Here is a 19,541-nt window from a genome sequence, read left to right on the forward strand (position 1 = left end):
TAAATATAATATAATATAATAATACTACTCATAATTATAATATAATCATAATAATAATAATAATAATACTTATAAATATAATATAATATAATAATACTACTCATAATTATAACATAATAATAATAATAATAATACTTATAAATATAATATAATATAATAATACTACTCATAATTATAATATAATCATAATAATAATAATACTCATAATTATAATAATAAAATATGATAATGCTACTCATAATAATGTAGTAATATAATAATAATACTCATAATTATAATATAATAATGGTAATAGTAATAATAACAGTAATAATCAAAATTTTTAAAGTACATTTCTTGTATGAAGAAACATAAACATAACATGTAATATCTTACAATATCTAAAACACAGATATAGATCAGATCAGTCTAACTATATGATCAGTGACAACCTCAATAAGTCCTACAGTCAATATCTAAAACACAGATATAGATCAGATCAGTCTAACTATATGATCAGTGACAACCTCAATAAGTCTTACAGTCAATATCTAAAACACAGATATAGATCAGATCAGATCAGTCTAACTATATGATCAGTGACAACGTCAATAAGTCCAACAGTCTTACATGCTCCAACCTGGCCTGTAGCTCCGCCCACCATCCAACTAGGTCTCTGATTGGCCTCAAGGCCTGTCCATCTACACGCCGAAGGCTGTTAACGCGGCGAGGGCTCAGGTTGCCATGGCCCTGGTTGCTAGGTTCAAAATCGGCATGGTCGTTGTCACAAAGCTGGTCGTCGTGGATGCAGTAGGGGCACGGCAACGACTCCCTGTGCTCTGCCTCTGAAAACAGGTAACGCCAGACTGTCAACACACACAGCTGACGGAGACTCGTTACTACACACACATACACTGACAACACACACACGCACTGAGAACACACACACACACACTGAGAACACACACACACTGAGAACACACACACAGAACACACACACACTGAGAACACACACACACTGAGAACACACTCACTCACTCTTATCGTGCTCTAACACCAGTGTGACGGTGTGGCCCCTCCCCCTGGAGGTCATGTAGCTGGGGTCGGGGGTCAGGTCGTAGAGGTCGTGGGGGTAGATAGAGGGGTAGTTTAACTCCCTGCCCTTCCTCCCTACTCCCCCGTTACTCATCTCCACCCCCACACAGTTAGACGGACGAGGAAGAGGAGGAGGACGAAGGTGGAAGACGCCATGGGTGTGTCCCGAGTGCCGATTGGCCAGTCCGTTCACCTCTCCTTTGGGTGTGTGTTGGTGTGTGCGTGTCCAACAAGTACAGCGAGGTGTGTGTGTAGAGCAGTGTGTGACGGCCCGGGCGACTCTGCGGGTCAGTTTACGGTACAGGTGTCCGATGTAGCGCAGTATCTCCTCGTAGCAGGACCCCGGCTCCTGATAGGAAGCCAGAGTGGAGGCGTTGCTGAGGTAACGGGCACGCTGCTCTGACCTCATCAGGGCGTTCTCGCGCTGCTTTGTCTCTGAGAACTGGGTCGCTATGACGACCAGGCACAGGTTCAGCATGAAGAACGAGCCCACCTGGAGAGGGAGGGATGACAACACACACGGAGTTACCATGTCAACACACACACACACACGCAGAATTATCACGACAATACACATAGAGTTACCAGGACACCACACACGTAGTTACCAGGACGACACACACACACACACACACACACATATTCAGAACCACATCCTCAGAGAGGATCTCATGTTAAATACTGTTGAAGTCATATGGCTACAGGTTCATCTGCCTCACCTAAAGCCCATTCTGGTGGGAAGCTGCTATAGACAGAGTGCTTACAGTCAGTATCTGGTTAATGTTAAATACTGTTGAAGTCATATGGCTACAGGTTCATCTGCCTCACCTAAAGCCCATTCTGGTGGGAAGCTGCTATAGACCACCAAGTGTTAACAGTCAGTATCTGGTTAACGTGTGAAATGCTTGATAATGTATGTGATATCAACAGAGAGGTATATTTTCTGGGCCCACTGAAGAGAAAGCTTCAGACTGTAGTCAGTGCCTACAACCTGGTTCAGGTTATCAGTCAACCTACCAGGGTAGTTACAAACAGCACAGGAATGAAATCATCAACATGTACTGATCACATCTTTAGAAATTAGCTAGATAGCAGTATCCAGATCCATCAGATGTAGTGATCACAATATAGTAGCCAAAGTTCCAAAGGCTGGGCCTAATATAGTGTATAAGAGGTCAGGCTGGGCCTAATATAGTGTATAAGAGGACAGGCTGGGCCTAATATAGTGTATAAGAGGTCAGGCTGGCCTAATATAGTGTATAAGAGGTCAGGCTAGGCCTAATATAGTGTATAAGAGGTCAGGCTGGGCCTAATATAGTGTATAAGAGGTCAGGCTGGGCCTAATATAGTGTATAAGATGTCAGGCTGGGCCTAATATAGTGTATAAGAGGTCAGGCTGGGCCTAAAATAGTGTATAAAGAGGTCAGGCTGGGCCTAAAATAGTGTATAAGAGGTCAGGCTGGGTAATATAGTGTATAAGAGGACAGGCTGGGCTGGTCTATAGTGTAATGAGGAGCAACCAGAGAGGTCAGGCTGGGCCTACGCTGCTGGTCTATGGTGTAATGAGAGGTCAGGCTGCTGGTCTGTGTGTGTAATGAGGAGTCATACAATACTGCTGGTTGTGGGTGTAATGAGGAGCAACCAGACCTGCTGGTTGTGGTGATGTAATGAAGCAAGACGCTGCTGGTCTGTGGTGTGTAATGAGGAGCAACCAGACATGCTGCTGGTCTGTGGTGTGTAATGAGGAGCAACCAGACGCTGCTGGTCCGTGGTGTGTAATGAGGAGCAACCAGACGCTGCTGGTCCGTGGTGTGTAATGAGGAGCAACCAGACGCTGCTGGTCCGTGGTGTGTAATGAGGAGCAACCAGACGCTGCTGGTCTGTGGTGTGTAATGAGGAGCAACCAGACGCTGCTGGTCTGTGGTGTGTAATGAGGAGCAACCAGACGCTGCTGGTCTGTGGTGTGTAATGAGGAGCAACCAGACGCTGCTGGTCGTGGTGTGTAATGAGGAGCAACCAGACGCTGCTGGTCCGTGGTGTGTAATGAGGAGCAACCAGACGCTGCTGGTCTGTGGTGTAATGAGGAGCAACCAGACGCTGCTGGTCTGTGGTGTAATGAGGAGCAACCAGACGCTGCTGGTCTCTGGTGTAATGAGGAGCAACCAGACGCTGCTGGTCTGTGGAGTGTAATGAGGAGCAACCAGACGCTGCTGGTCTGTGTGTGTAATGAGGAGCAACCAGACGCTGCTGGTCCGTGGTGTGTAATGAGGAGCAACCAGACGCTGCTGGTCCGTGGTGTGTAATGAGGAGCAACCAGACACTGCTGGTCTGTGGTGTAATGAGGAGCAACCAGACGCTGCTGGTCCGTGGTGTGTAATGAGGAGCAACCAGACGCTGCTGGTCTGTGGTGTGTAATGAGGAGCAACCAGACGCTGCTGGTCCGTGGTGTGTAATGAGGAGCAACCAGACGCTGCTGGTCCGTGGTGTGTAATGAGGAGCAACCAGACGCTGCTGGTCCGTGGTGTGTAATGAGGAGCAACCAGACGCTGCTGGTCCGTGGTGTGTAATGAGGAGCAACCAGACGCTGCTGGTCCGTGGTGTGTAATGAGGAGCAACCAGACACTGCTGGTCTGTGGTGTAATGAGGAGCAACCAGACGCTGCTGGTCTGTGGTGTAATGAGGAGCAACCAGACGCTGCTGGTCTCTGGTGTAATGAGGAGCAACCAGACGCTGCTGGTCTGTGGAGTGTAATGAGGAGCAACCAGACGCTGCTGGTCTGTGGTGTAATGAGGAGCAACCAGACGCTGCTGGTCCGTGGGTGTAATGAGGAGCAACCAGACGCTGCTGGTCCGTGGTGTGTAATGAGGAGCAACCAGACACTGCTGGTCTGTGGTGTAATGAGGAGCAACCAGACGCTGCTGGTCCGTGGTGTGTAATGAGGAGCAACCAGACGCTGCTGGTCCGTGGTGTGTAATGAGGAGCAACCAGACGCTGCTGGTCCGTGGGTGTAATGAGGAGCAACCAGACGCTGCTGGTCCGTGTGTGAGGAGCAACCAGACGCTGCTGGTCCGTGGTGTAATGAGGAGCAACCAGACACTGCTGGTCTGTGGTGTAATGAGGAGCAACCAGACGCTGCTGGTCTGTGGTGTAATGAGGAGCAACCAGACGCTGCTTGTCTCTGGTGTAATGAGGAGCAACCAGACGCTGCTGGTCTGTGGAGTGTAATGAGGAGCAACCAGACACTGCTGGTCTGTGGTGTAATGAGGAGCAAACAGACGCTGCTGGTCTGTGGAGTGTAATGAGGAGCAACCAGACACTGCTGGTCTGTGGTGTAATGAGGAGCAACCAGACGCTGCTGGTCCGTGGGGTGTAATGAGGAGCAACCAGACGCTGCTGGTCCGTGGTGTGTAATGAGGAGCAACCAGACACTGCTGGTCTGTGGTGTAATGAGGAGCAACCAGACGCTGCTGGTCTGTGGTGTGTAATGAGGAGCAACCAGACACTGCTGGTCTGTGGTGTGTAATGAGGAGCAACCAGACGCTGCTGGTCTGTGGTGTAATGAGGAGCAACCAGACGCTGCTGGTCTGTGGTGTAATGAGGAGAAACCAGACGCGGCATGTCTGTGGTGTAATGAGGAGCAACCAGACGCTGCTGGTCTGTGGTGTGTAATGAGGAGCAACCAGACGCTGCAGGTCCGTGGTGTGTAATGAGGAGCAACCAGACGCTGCTGGTCCGTGGTGTGTAATGAGGAGCAACCAGACGCTGCTGGTCCGTGGTGTGTAATGAGGAGCAACCAGACGCTGCTGGTCCGTGGTGTGTAATGAGGAGCAACCAGACACTGCTGGTCTGTGGTGTAATGAGGAGCAACCAGACGCTGCTGGTCTGTGGTGTAATGAGGAGCAACCAGACGCTGCTGGTCTGTGGTGTAATGAGGAGCAACCAGACGCTGCTGGTCTGTGGTGTAATGAGGAGCAACCAGACGCTGCTGGTCTGTGGTGTAATGAGGAGCAACCAGACACTGCTGGTCTGTGGTGTAATGAGGAGCAACCAGACGCTGCTGGTCTGTGGAGTGTAATGAGGAGCAACCAGACACTGCTGGTCTGTGGTGTAATGAGGAGCAACCAGACGCTGCTGGTCTGTGGAGTGTAATGAGGAGCAACCAGACGCTGCTGGTCTGTGGTGTAATGAGGAGCAACCAGACGCTGCTGGTCTGTGGAGTGTAATGAGGAGCAACCAGACGCTGCTGGTCTGTGGTGTGTAATGAGGAGCAACCAGACACTGCTGGTCTGTGGTGTAATGAGGAGCAACCAGACGCTGCTGGTCTGTGGTGTGTAATGAGGAGCAACCAGACGCTGCTGGTCTGTGGTGTGTAATGAGGAGCAACCAGACGCTGCTGGTCTGTGGTGTAATGAGGAGCAACCAGACGCTGCTGGTCTGTGGTGTGTAATGAGGAGCAACCAGACGCTGCTGGTCTGTGGTGTGTAATGAGGAGCAACTAGACGCTGCAGGTCCGTGGTGTGTAATGAGGAGCAACCAGACGCTGCATGTCTGTGGTGTAATGAGGAGCAACCAGACGCTGCTGGTCTGTGGTGTGTAATGAGGAGCAACCAGACGCTGCTGGTCTGTGGTGTAATGAGGAGCAACCAGACACTGCTGGTCTGTGGTGTGTAATGAGGAGCAACCAGACGCTGCTGGTCTGTGGTGTAATGAGGAGCAACCAGACACTGCTGGTCTGTGGTGTAATGAGGAGCAACCAGACGCTGCTGGTCTGTGGTGTAATGAGGAGCAACCAGACACTGCTGGTCTGTGGTGTGTAATGAGGAGCAAACAGACACTGCTGGTCTGTGGTGTGTAATGAGGAGCAACCAGACGCTGCTGGTCTGTGGTGTGTAATGAGGAGCAACCAGACGCTGCTGGTCTGTGGTGTGTAATGAGGAGCAACCAGACGCTGCTGGTCTGTGGTGTGTAATGAGGAGCAACCAGACGCTGCTGGTCTGTGGTGTGTAATGAGGAGCAAACTGACACTGCTGGTCTGTGGTTTGTAATGAGGAGCAACCAGACGCTGCTGGTCTGTGGTGTGTAATGAGGAGCAAACAGACACAGCACTTGACACACGTTTATGAAATTGCTTAGTTACTAATAAGCAATGGACCCATTAAGAAAATGACTGTAAAAACGGTTAAATCCCAGTGGATTGATGAGGAATTGAAAAATGGTATGGTTGAGAAGGAAACAAAGATAAATGACAGAAAGTATGGTAATAAAAAGCATTCAATGACATTTTGGGCAAAAAAGGCAAACTCAGCTCCATCATTCATTGAATCAGATGCTTATTCATCACAAAACACAATGATATTGGCAATAACTTAAATATTTTTTTTCAATGGCAAGATTAGCAGGCTCAGACATGACATGCCAGCAACAAACGCTGACACTAAACATCCAAGTGTATCTGACCAAATTATGAAAGACAAGCATTGTAATTTTGAATTACGTAAACGGAGTGTGGAAGAAGTGAAAAAAATATTGTTATCTATCAACAATGACAAGCCACTGGGGTCTGACAATCTAGATAGAAAATTACTGAGGATAATAGCAGACAATATTGCCACATCTTCAACCCAAGCCTACTAGAAAGTCTGTGCCCTCCGGCCTGGAGGGAAGCTAAAGTCATTCTGCTACCTAAGAATAGTAAAGCCCTCTTTACTGGCTCAAATAGCCGACCAATCAGCCTGTTACCACCAACCCTAACATGCTGACCAATCAGCCAGTTACCACCAACCCTAACATGCTGACCAATCAGCCTGTTACCACCAACCCTAACATGCTGACCAATCAGCCTGTTACCAACCCTAACATGCTGACCAATCAGCCTGTTACCAACCCTAACATGCTGACCAATCAGCCTGTTACCAACCCTAACATGCTGACCAATCAGCCTGTTACCAACCCTAACATGCTGACCAATCAGCCTGTTACCAACCCTAACATGCTGACCAATCAGCCTGTTACCAACCCTAACATGCTGACCAATCAGCCTGTTACCAACCCTAACATGCTGAACATGCTGACTAGAACTTAGTCCTATTTGTGAAGCTTGATGCGCTGCAAGTCCCGCCTCTCCCAAGTCCCGCCTCTCCCAAGTCCCGCCTCTCCCATCTCCTCATTGGTTTTTAGGGGCATATTCCCATTGAAGGATGAACTGAGGGGGAAAAGGTTTTGTTGTGTCCTCTTCATGACTGTCTTGGTATATACCTACGTGGGTGATTAATAGATGAACTGAGGGGGAAAAGGTTTTGTTGTGCCCTCTTCATCTGTCTTGGTATATACCTACGTGGGTGTTTAAAAGATGAACTGAGGTCCACACTCCAGTCCAGTTGATGGTGGTGATGCACCTTAAAGTTGGTTGCCAACCGCCATATAAAGTCCACGCTACAGGACGTATCTAATCAACATGAGTTTGGTGTGGACGTACCTAATCAACATGAGTTTGGTGTGGACGTACCTAATCAACATCAGTGGGCGTACCTAATCAACATGAGTTTGGTGTGGACGTACCTAATCAACATGAGTTTGGTGTGGACGTACCTAATCAACATGAGTGGACGTACCTAATCAACATGAGTTTGGTGTGGACGTACCTAATCAACATCAGTGGACGTACCTAATCAACATGAGTTTGGTGTGGACGTACCTAATCAACATCAGTGGACGTACCTAATCAACATGAGTTTGGTGTGGACGTACCTAATCAACATCAGTGGACGTACCTAATCAACATGAGTTTGGTGTGGACGTACCTAATCAACATGAGTTTGGTGTGGACGTACCTAATCAACATCAGTGGATGAGTAATCAACATGAGTTTGGTGTGGACGTACCTAATCAACATGAGTTTGGTGTGGACGTACCTAATCAACATGAGTTTGGTGTGGACGTACCTAATCAACATGAGTTTGGTGTGGACGTACCTAATCAACATCAGTGGACGTATCTAATCAACATGAGTTTGGTGTGGACGTACCTAATCAACATGAGTTTGGTGTGGACGTACCTAATCAACATGAGTTTGGTGTGGACGTACCTAATCAACATGAGTTTGGTGGACGTACCTAATCAACATGAGTTTGGTGTGGACGTACCTAATCAACATGAGTTTGGTGTGGACGTACCTAATCAACATGAGTTTGGTGTGGACGTACCTAATCAACATGAGTTTGGTGTGGACGTACCTAATCAACATGAGTTTGGTGTGGACGTACCTAATCAACATGAGTTTGGTGTGGACGTACCTAATCAACATGAGTTTGGTGTGGACGTACCTAATCAACATGAGTTTGGTGTGGACGTACCTAATCAACATGAGTTTGGTGTGGACGTACCTAATCAACATGAGTTTGGTGTGGACGTACCTAATCAACATGAGTTTGGTGTGGACGTACCTAATCAACATGAGTTTGGTGTGGACGTACCTAATCAACATGAGTTTGGTGTGGACGTGCCTAATCAACATGAGTTTGGTGTGGACGTATCTAATCAACATGAGTTTGGTGTGGACGTACCTAATCAACATGAGTTTGGTGTGGACGTACCTAATCAACATGAGTTTGGTGTGGACGTACCTAATCAACATGAGTTTGGTGTGGACGTACCTAATCAACATCAGTGGACGTACCTAATCAACATGAGTTTTTGGACGTACCTAATCAACATGAGTTTGGTGTGGACGTACCTAATCAACATGAGTTTGTGTGGACGTACCTAATCAACATGAGTTTGGTGTGGACGTACCTAATCAACATGAGTTTGGTGTGGACGTACCTAATCAACATGAGTTTGGTGTGGACGTACCTAATCAACATGAGTTTGGTGTGGACGTACAGCATGTTAGTAAACCTTTGAAAAAAACTGTTTGACCAGAAACATATTATATTTAAATACAGATACAGTGTTTGATACAATGCTATTTTACAGTAAACAAGTTGACAACAAACTTTCAGAAGTCGTCTGATAAAGTCATGATAATCTAGATGGTTTGTCTGGAGTTGAATCCTAGTTGTAGTTGTCCGATAATCTAGTTGGTTTGTCTGGAGTTGAATCCTAGTTGTAGTGGTCTGATAATCTAGTTGGTTTGTCTGGAGTTGAATCCTAGTTGTAGTGGTCTGATAATCTAGTTGGTTTGTCTGGAGTTGAATTCTAGTTGTAGTGGTCTGATAAAGTCATGATAATCCAGTTGTAGTGGTCTGATAAAGATACTCACGATGATGAGGAATATAAAGTAGATGAAGTTGTAGAAGGAGTGAGCATCCATTACATAGTACATGATGTCCACCCAGCCTTCCAGAGTTATCACCTGATAAGAGTTGGTTTGAGAGTTGAATCCCAGTTGTAGTGGTCTGATAGAGAGAGAGAGAGAGAGAGATAAAGAGATGAGAGAGAGAGAGAGAGAGAGCATCCATTACATAGTACATGGTGTCCACCCAGCCTTCCAGAGTTATCACCTAGAGAGAGAGAGAGAGAGAGAGAGAGAGAGAGAGAGAGAGAGCATCCATTACATAGTACATGATGTCCACCCAGCCTTCCAGAGTTATCACCTAGAGAGAGAGAGAGACAGCATCCATTACATAGTACATGATGTCCACCCAGCCTTCCAGAGTTATCACCTAGAGAGAGAGAGAGACAGCATCCATTACATAGTACATGATGTCCACCCAGCCTTCCAGAGTTATCACCTAGAGAGAGAGACAGCATCCATTACATAGTACATGGTGTCCACCCAGCCTTACAGAGAGACCTAGAGAGAGAGAGAGAGAGAGAGAGAGAGAGAGAGAGAGAGAGAGAGAGAGAGAGAGAGAGATACGTGGGAGAGAGGGGGAGGAGGGAGAGATAGATAGAGAGAGAGAGATATCGTAGGAGAGAGGGGGGGAGGAGGGAGAGATAGATAGAGAAATAAAGGGAGAGAAAACAACATCACACATAAATATTTATAAACCAGCGATCACCCAAAGATAGTTCACAATCACACATTGGTTGATGACGTAGTAGGGCCTACCTAACAGAACAGCAAAGTCCCAATGTGACAGAGACAGTATTATTTATGTAGGTCAGTCCAACTGAAGGACATCAGACCGGTATAGATTATAGCAATACAAGAAAGGCATGGTTTAAACATGATACTGAATGGACAGACAGCAGGCTGGAAAAACACACACAGACTAGTGTTTCTGAGTGTGTGTGTGTGTGTGTGTGTGTGTGTGTGTGTGTGTGTGTGTGTGTGTGTGTGTGTGTGTGTGTGTGTGTGTGTGTGTGTGTGTGTCCGGTAGTTTGTCAAGAGAGGAAATGCCAGAGACTCTCCAGAGATGAGATTCCTGCCAAGAATTATGGATGTTCTTTACACAACTTGGTTACAGATATCTCTCTATCTGGGATGTTTCTCTGGTTGGGAGACATGTGGTGATCTGTGACAGATATCTCTCTGTCTAGGATGTTTCTCTGGTTGGGCTGTGACAGATATCTCTCTGTCTAGGATGTTTCTCTGTTTGGGAGACATGTGGTGATCTGTGACAGATATCTCTCTATCTGGGATGTTTCTCTGTTTGGGCTGTGACAGATATCTCTCTATCTGGGATGTTTCTCTGGTTGGGCTGTGACAGATATCTCTCTATCTGGGATGTTTCTCTGTTTGGGCTGTGACAGATATCTCTCTATCTGGGATGTTTCTCTGAGACATTGGGATCTGTGACAGATATCTCTATCTGGGATGTTTCTCTGTTTGGGCTGTGACAGATATCTCTCTATCTGGGATGTTTCTCTGTTTGGGCTGTGACAGATATCTCTCTATCTGGGATGTTTCTCTGTTTGGGCTGTGACAGATATCTCTCTATCTGGGATGTTTCTCTGTTTGGGCTGTGACAGATATCTCTCTATCTGGGATGTTTCTCTGTTTGGGCTGTGACAGATATCTCTCTATCTGGGATGTTTCTCTGGTTGGGAGACATGTGGTGATCTGTGACAGATATCTCTCTATCTGGGATGTTTCTCTGTTTGGGCTGTGATATAATTAGTTCTGAATAATGTTTATGATTATTATTCATCATCATCATTATTCAACCAACCCAGCCACACATTAATTTGTCGTTCCTACCTGATTTATTCATTCATTTTCTCAGTCAGTCAGTCATCAATAACATCTCCTACCTGAAAGATAGCAATCCAGGCGTATCCGATGTTGTCAAAGTTGATGGCTCCTTTATGAGGGTTTCGCTCCCCAGCCCGACAGACATTATAATACTGGTACCAGTTCACACACCCGCCTCCTATTGGTCCATCTGCCCCAGGCCCCTCCCCTACCCCTTCTGCCCCCAGCATGCACCAGGACCCGTCCACTCGGCGGCGCGGAACGTCGGAACACCGCAGCATTCCATTCTCCCGATTGGTTGAGCAGATAAAAGGGATGTCCTCCGTCTCCTCGGGACGATAGTACACAGTCAGGAAGGAGACGTTGTATATCCTGGAGAGAGAAAGAGGGAGAGGGAGAGAAAGGGAGAAGCAGGGATGGAGGTAGGAAGGAGAGAGAGAGAGGAGAGAGAGACAGAGAGGGGGGGGTTACAGATGACTTCGTGAGAATATCTTGTAGTCTGAACAAAGGAAAGTTGCAGGCCTGATCCCAGATGTAAAATTGTCTCGCGAAAGTTTGTAATTTCCTGTTTTACTTCTGGAGGGAACGACGTTACCAATTGTGATTACCTCCGTGCAAGTCTGCTCTCTCGCAAACGGCCAAACCTTCCACTAATTACACCTGTGATGATCATGGCCAAACCCCTCCCTTCCACTAATTACACCTGTGATGATCATGGCCAAACCCCTCCCTTCCACTAATTACACCTGTGATGATCATGGCCAAACCCCTCCCTTCCACTAATTACACCTGTGATGATCATGGCCAAACCCCTCCCTTCCACTAATTACACCTGTGATGATCATGACCAAACCCCTCCCTTCCACTAATTACACCTGTGATGATCATGGCCAAACCACTCCCTTCCACTAATTACACCTGTGATGATCATGGCCAAACCCCTCCCTTCCACTAATTACACCTGTGATGATCATGGCCAAACCCCTCCCTTCCACTAATTACACCTGTGATGATCATGGCCAAACCCCTCCCTTCCACTAATTACACCTGTGATGATCATGGCCAAACCCCTCCCTTCCACTAATTACACCTGTGATGATCATGGCCAAACCCCTCCCTTCCACTAATTACACCTGTGATGATCATGACCAAACCCCTCCCTTCCACTAATTACACCTGTGATGATCATGGCCACACCACTCCCTTCCACTAATTACACCTGTGATGATCATGGCCAAACCCCTCCCTTCCACTAATTACACCTGTGATGATCATGGCCAAACCCCTCCCTTCCACTAATTACACCTGTGATGATCATGGCCAAACCCCTCCCTTCCACTAATTACACCTGTGATGATCATGGCCAAACCCCTCCCTTCCACTAATTACACCTGTGATGATCATGGCCAAACCCCTCCCTTCCACTAATTACACCTGTGATGATCATGGCCAAACCCCTCCCTTCCACTAATTACACCTGTGATGATCATGGCCAAACCCCTCCCTTCCACTAATTACACCTCTGATGATCAAGAGGCCAGTTTATCATCCAACGGGCCTGAAAATCACTGCAGCAGTTTAAGCACCGCCTTCATCCAAATGATTAAAACCCCTAAACCAGAACCTACTGCTGCTCGTAATCACAAAATTCTTGACAGAGTCTTGACAGATTCTCGTCATTTCATCTGTCCACCGAAAATTTGTCCACGAGACATTACAGGCCTCCTAATCTCGGTTAACCCAGAACTAAAGTCTTTGTCAGAAGCTCGATTAAACTCTGGGTCCATCCGTGTTAAGAGAAGAGATTAAACTCTGGGTCCATCCGTGTTAAGAGAAGAGATTAAACTCTGGGTCCGTACGTGTTAAGAGAAGAGATTAAACTCTGGGTCCATCCGTGTTAAGAGAAGAGATTAAACTCTGGGTCCATCCGTGTTAAGAGAAGAGATTAAACTCTGGGTCCATCCGTGTTAAGAGAAGAGATTAAACACTGGGTCCATCCGTGTTAAGAGAAGAGATTAAACTCTGGGTCCATCCGTGTTAAGAGAAGAGATTAAACTCTGGGTCCATCCGTGTTAAGAGAAGAGATTAAACTCTGGGTCCATCCGTGTTAAGAGAAGAGATTAAACTCTGGGTCCATCCGTGTTAAGAGAAGAGATTAAACTCTGGGTCCATACGTGTTAAGAGAAGAGATTAAACTCTGGGTCCATACGTGTTAAGAGAAGAGATTAAACTCTGGGTCCATCCGTGTTAAGAGAAGAGATTAAACTCTGGGTCCATCCGTTTTAAGAGAAGAGATTAAACTCTGGGTCCGTACGTGTTAAGAGAAGAGATTAAACTCTGGGTCCATCCGTGTTAAGAGAAGAGATTAAACTCTGGGTCCATCCGTGTTAAGAGAAGAGATTAAACTCTGGGTCCATACGTGTTAAGAGAAGAGATTAAACTCTGGGTCCATCCGTGTTAAGAGAAGAGATTAAACTCTGGGTCCATCCGTGTTAAGAGAAGAGATTAAACTCTGGGTCCATACGTGTTAAGAGAAGAGATTAAACTCTGGGTCCATCCGTGTTAAGAGAAGAGATTAAACTCTGGGTCCATCCGTGTTAAGAGAAGAGATTAAACTCTGGGTCCATCCGTGTTAAGAGAAGAGATTAAACTCTGGGTCCATCCGTGTTAAGAGAAGAGATTAAACTCTGGGTCCATACGTGTTAAGAGAAGAGATTAAACTCTGGGTCCATCCGTGTTAAGAGAAGAGATTAAACTCTGGGTCCATCCGTGTTAAGAGAAGAGATTAAACTCTGGGTCCCGTGTTAAGAGAAGAGATTAAACTCTGGGTCCATACGTGTTAAGAGAAGAGATTAAACTCTGGGTCCATCCGTGTTAAGAGAAGAGATTAAACTCTGGGTCCATCCGTGTTAAGAGAAGAGATTAAACTCTGGGTCCATCCGTGTTAAGAGAAGAGATTAAACTCTGGGTCCATCCGTGTTAAGAGAAGAGATTAAACTCTGGGTCCATCCGTGTTAAGAGAAGAGATTAAACTCTGGGTCCATCCGTGTTAAGAGAAGAGATTAAACTCTGGGTCCATACGTGTTAAGAGAAGAGATTAAACTCTGGGTCCATCCGTGCTAAGAGAAGAGATTAAACTCTGGGTCCATCCGTGTTAAGAGAAGAGATTAAAGTCCATCCGTGTTAAGAGAAGAGATTAAACTCTGGGTCCATCCGTGTTAAGAGAAGAGATTAAACTCTGGGTCCATCCGTGTTAAGAGAAGAGATTAAACTCTGGGTCCATCCGTGTTAAGAGAAGAGATTAAACTCTGGGTCCATCCGTGTTAAGAGAAGAGATTAAACTCTGGGTCCATCCGTGTTAAGAGAAGAGATTAAACTCTGGGTCCATCCGTGTTAAGAGAAGAGATTAAACTCTGGGTCCATCCGTGTTAAGAGAAGAGATTAAACTCTGGGTCCATCCGTGTTAAAAGAAGAGATTAAACTCTGGGTCCATCCGTGTTAAGAGAAGAGATTAAACTCTGGGTCCATACGTGTTAAGAGAAGAGATTAAACTCTGGGTCCATCCGTGTTAAGAGAAGAGATTAAACTCTGGGTCCATCCGTGTTAAGAGAAGAGATTAAACTCTGGGTCCATACGTGTTAAGAGAAGAGATTAAACTCTGGGTCCATCCGTGTTAAGAGAAGAGATTAAACTCTGGGTCCATACGTGTTAAGAGAAGAGATTAAACTCTGGGTCCATACGTGTTAAGAGAAGAGATTAAACTCTGGGTCCATCCGTGTTAAGAGAAGAGATTAAACTCTGGGTCCATACGTGTTAAGAGAAGAGATTAAACTCTGGGTCCATACGTGTTAAGAGAAGAGATTAAACTCTGGGTCCATCCGTGTTAAGAGAAGAGATTAAACTCTGGGTCCATCCGTGTTAAGAGAAGAGATTAAACTCTGGGTCCATCCGTGTTAAGAGAAGAGATTAAACTCTGGGTCCATCCGTGTTAAGAGAAGAGATTAAACTCTGGGTCCATCCGTGTTAAGAGAAGAGATTAAACTCTGGGTCCATCCGTGTTAAGAGAAGAGATTAAACTCTGGGTCCATCCGTGTTAAGAGAAGAGATTAAACTCTGGGTCCATACGTGTTAAGAGAAGAGATTAAACTCTGGGTCCATCCGTGTTAAGAGAAGAGATTAAACTCTGGGTCCATCCGTGTTAAGAGAAGAGATTAAACTCTGGGTCCATACGTGTTAAGAGAAGAGATTAAACTCTGGGTCCATCCGTGTTAAGAGAAGAGATTAAACTCTGGGTCCATACGTGTTAAGAGAAGAGATTAAACTCTGGGACGTGTTAAGAGAAGAGATTAAACTCTGGGTCCATCCGTGTTAAGAGAAGAGATTAAACTCTGGGTCCATCCGTGTTAAGAGAAGAGATTAAACTCTGGGTCCATACGTGTTAAGAGAAGAGATTAAACTCTGGGTCCATCCGTGTTAAGAGAAGAGATTAAACTCTGGGTCCATCCGTGTTAAGAGAAGAGATTAAACTCTGGGTCCATCCGTGTTAAGAGAAGAGATTAAACTCTGGGTCCATCCGTGTTAAGAGAAGAGATTAAACTCTGGGTCCATACGTGTTAAGAGAAGAGATTAAACTCTGGGTCCATACGTGTTAAGAGAAGAGATTAAACTCTGGGTCCATCCGTGTTAAGAGAAGAGATTAAACTCTGGGTCCATACGTGTTAAGAGAAGAGATTAAACTCTGGGTCCATACGTGTTAAGAGAAGAGATTAAAGTCTGGGTCCATCCGTGTTAAGAGAAGAGATTAAACTCTGGGTCCATCCGTGTTAAGAGAAGAGATTAAACTCTGGGTCCATCCGTGTTAAGAGAAGAGATTAAACTCTGGGTCCATCCGTGTTAAGAGAAGAGATTAAACTCTGGGTCCATCCGTGTTAAGAGAAGAGATTAAACTCTGGGTCCATCCGTGTTAAGAGAAGAGATTAAACTCTGGGTCCATCCGTGTTAAGAGAAGAGATTAAACTCTGGGTCCATCCGTGTTAAGAGAAGAGATTAAACTCTGGGTCCATCCGTGTTAAGAGAAGAGATTAAACTCTGGGTCCATCCGTGTTAAGAGAAGAGATTAAACTCTGGGTCCATCCGTGTTAAGAGAAGAGATTAAACTCTGGGTCATCCGTGTTAAGAGAAGAGATTAAATCCGTGTTAAGAGAAGAGATTAAACTCTGGGTCCATCCGTGTTAAGAGAAGAGATTAAACTCTGGGTCCATCCGTGTTAAGAGAAGAGATTAAACTGGGTCTGGGTCCATCCGTGTTAAGAGAAGAGATTAAACTCTGGGTCCATCCGTATTAAGAGAAGAGATTAAACTCTGGGTCCATACGTGTTAAGAGAAGAGATTAAACTCTGGGTCCATCCGTGTTAAGAGAAGAGATTAAACTCTGGGTCCATCCGTGTTAAGAGAAGAGATTAAACTCTGGGTCCATCCGTGTTAAGAGAAGAGATTAAACTCTGGGTCCATCCGTGTTAAGAGAAGAGATTAAACTCTGGGTCCATCCGTGTTAAGAGAAGAGATTAAACTCTGGGTCCATCCGTGTTAAGAGAAGAGATTAAACTCTGGGTCCATCCGTGTTAAGAGAAGAGATTAAACTCTGGGTCCATACGTGTTAAGAGAAGAGATTAAACTCTGGGTCCATACGTGTTAAGAGAGAGATTAAACTCTGGGTCCATCCGTGTTAAGAGAAGAGATTAAACTCTGGGTCCATCCGTGTTAAGAGAAGAGATTAAACTCTGGGTCCATACGTGTTAAGAGAAGAGATTAAACGTGTTAAGAGAAGAGATTAAACTCTGGGTCCATCCGTGTTAAGAGAAGAGATTAAACTCTGGGTCCATCCGTGTTAAGAGAAGAGATTAAACTCTGGGTCCATACGTGTTAAGAGAAGAGATTAAACTCTGGGTCCATCCGTGTTAAGAGAAGAGATTAAACTCTGGGTCCATCCGTGTTAAGAGAAGAGATTAAACTCTGGGTCCATCCGTGATTAAGAGAAGAGATTAAACTCTGGGTCCATCCGTGTTAAGAGAAGAGATTAAACTCTGGGTCCATCCGTGTTAAGAGAAGAGATTAAACTCTGGGTCCATCCGTGTTAAGAGAAGAGATTAAACTCTGGGTCCATACGTGTTAAGAGAAGAGATTAAACTCTGGGTCCATCCGTGTTAAGAGAAGAGATTAAACTCTGGGTCCATCCGTGTTAAGAGAAGAGATTAAACTCTGGGTCCATCCGTGTTAAGAGAAGAGATTAAACTCTGGGTCCATCCGTGTTAAGAGAAGAGATTAAACTCTGGGTCCATCCGTGTTAAGAGAAGAGATTAAACTCTGGGTCCATCCGTGTTAAGAGAAGAGATTAAACTCTGGGTCCATCCGTGTTAAGAGAAGAGATTAAACTCTGGGTCCATCCGTGTTAAGAGAAGAGATTAAACTCTGGGTCCATCCGTGTTAAGAGAAGAGATTAAACTCTGGGTCCATCCGTGTTAAGAGAAGAGATTAAACTCTGGGTCCATCCGTGTTAAGAGAAGAGATTAAACTCTGGGTCCATCCGTGTTAAGAGAAGAGATTAAACTCTGGGTCCATCCGTGTTAAGAGAAGAGATTAAACTCTGGGTCCATACGTGTTAAGAGAAGAGATTAAACTCTGGGTCCATCCCGAAGAGATTAAACTCTGTTAAGAGAAGAGATTAAACTCTGGGTCCATCCGTGTTAAGAGAAGAGATTAAACTCTGGGTCCATACGTGTTAAGAGAAGAGATTAAACTCTGGGTCCATCCGTGTTAAGAGAAGAGATTAAACTCTGGGTCCATCCGTGTTAAGAGAAGAGATTAAACTCTGGGTCCATACGTGTTAAGAGAAGAGATTAAACTCTGGGTCCATCCGTGTTAAGAGAAGAGATTAAACTCTGGGTCCATACGTGTTAAGAGAAGAGATTAAACTCTGGGTCCATACGTGTTAAGAGAAGAGATTAAACTCTGGGTCCATCCGTGTTAAGAGAAGAGATTAAACTCTGGGTCCACGTGTTAAGAGAAGAGATTAAACTCTGGGTCCATACGTGTTAAGAGAAGAGATTAAACTCTGGGTCCATCCGTGTTAAGAGAAGAGATTAAACTCTGGGTCCATCCGTGTTAAGAGAAGAGATTAAACTCTGGGTCCATACGTGTTAAGAGAAGAGATTAAACTCTGGGTCCATAAGAGAAGAGATTAAAAGAGAAGAGATTAAACTCTGGGTCCATCCGTGTTAAGAGAAGAGATTAAACTCTGGGTCCATCCGTGTTAAGAGAAGAGATTAAACTCTGGGTCCATCCGTGTTAAGAGAAGAGATTAAACTCTGGGTCCATCCGTGTTAAGAGAAGAGATTAAACTCTGGGTCCATCCGTGTTAAGAGAAGAGATTAAACTCTGGGTCCATCCGTGTTAAGAGAAGAGATTAAACTCTGGGTCCATCCGTGTTAAGAGAAGAGATTAAACTCTGGGTCCATCCGTGTTAAGAGAAGAGATTAAACTCTGGGTCCATACGTGTTAAGAGAAGAGATTAAACTCTGGGTCCATCCGTGTTAAGAGAAGAGATTAAACTCTGGGTCCATCCGTGTTAAGAGAAGAGATTAAACTCTGGGTCCATCCGTGTTAAGAGAAGAGATTAAACTCTGGGTCCATACGTGTTAAGAGAAGAGATTAAACTCTGGGTCCATCCGTGTTAAGAGAAGAGATTAAACTCTGGGTCCATACGTGTTAAGAGAAGAGATTAAACTCTGGGTCCATCCGTGTTAAGAGAAGAGATTAAACTCTGGGTCCATCCGTGTTAAGAGAAGAGATTAAACTCTGGGTCCATACGTGTTAAGAGAAGAGATTAAACTCTGGGTCCATACGTGTTAAGAGAAGAGATCTGAACCCAGAAGGAACCAGGAAGGAAAAGCTCCAACCTCCAGAACTAATGCTGCTCATTATCTCTAGTCTAATGTCTCTAGTCTACCCTCCTCAACCTCTATTCTGTCTTTAGTCTACCCTCCTGAACCTCTAGTCTAATATCTTTAGTCTACCCTCCTGAACCTCTAGTATGTCTTTAGTCTACCCTCCTGAACCTCTAGTCTGTCTTTAGTCTACCCTCCTGAACCTTAGTATGTCTTTAGTCTATCCTCCTGAACCTCTAGTCTGTCTTTAGTCTACCCTCCTGAACCTCTAGTCTGTCTTTAGTCTATCCTCCTGAACCTCTAGTCTGTCTTTAGTCTACCCTCCTGAAGCTCTAGTCTAATGTCTTTAGTCTACCCTCCTGAACCTCTAGTCTGTCTTTAGTCTAC

The 19,541-nt window shown here is 45.4% G+C and overlaps 1 protein-coding gene across 1 annotated transcript in view; it reads right to left on the minus strand.

The window, feature by feature from the left end:
* The window catches only part of LOC112240906 (voltage-dependent T-type calcium channel subunit alpha-1H), a 131,918-nt gene that overhangs the window by 60,465 nt on the left and 51,912 nt on the right, over positions 1 to 19,541 (minus strand). Inside the window, exons 8-11 of the mRNA XM_042316218.1 lie at positions 11,272 to 11,584; positions 9,335 to 9,427; positions 1,018 to 1,567; positions 610 to 824 (exon numbers count right to left, since the gene is read on the minus strand). Of these exons, the coding sequence (XP_042172152.1) occupies positions 610 to 824; positions 1,018 to 1,567; positions 9,335 to 9,427; positions 11,272 to 11,584 (1,171 nt within the window). The remainder of the gene's footprint in view (positions 1 to 609; positions 825 to 1,017; positions 1,568 to 9,334; positions 9,428 to 11,271; positions 11,585 to 19,541) is intronic.

Source organism: Oncorhynchus tshawytscha, unplaced genomic scaffold, assembly GCF_018296145.1.
Source record: "Oncorhynchus tshawytscha isolate Ot180627B unplaced genomic scaffold, Otsh_v2.0 Un_contig_7217_pilon_pilon, whole genome shotgun sequence".
Taxonomy (NCBI): domain Eukaryota; kingdom Metazoa; phylum Chordata; class Actinopteri; order Salmoniformes; family Salmonidae; genus Oncorhynchus; species Oncorhynchus tshawytscha.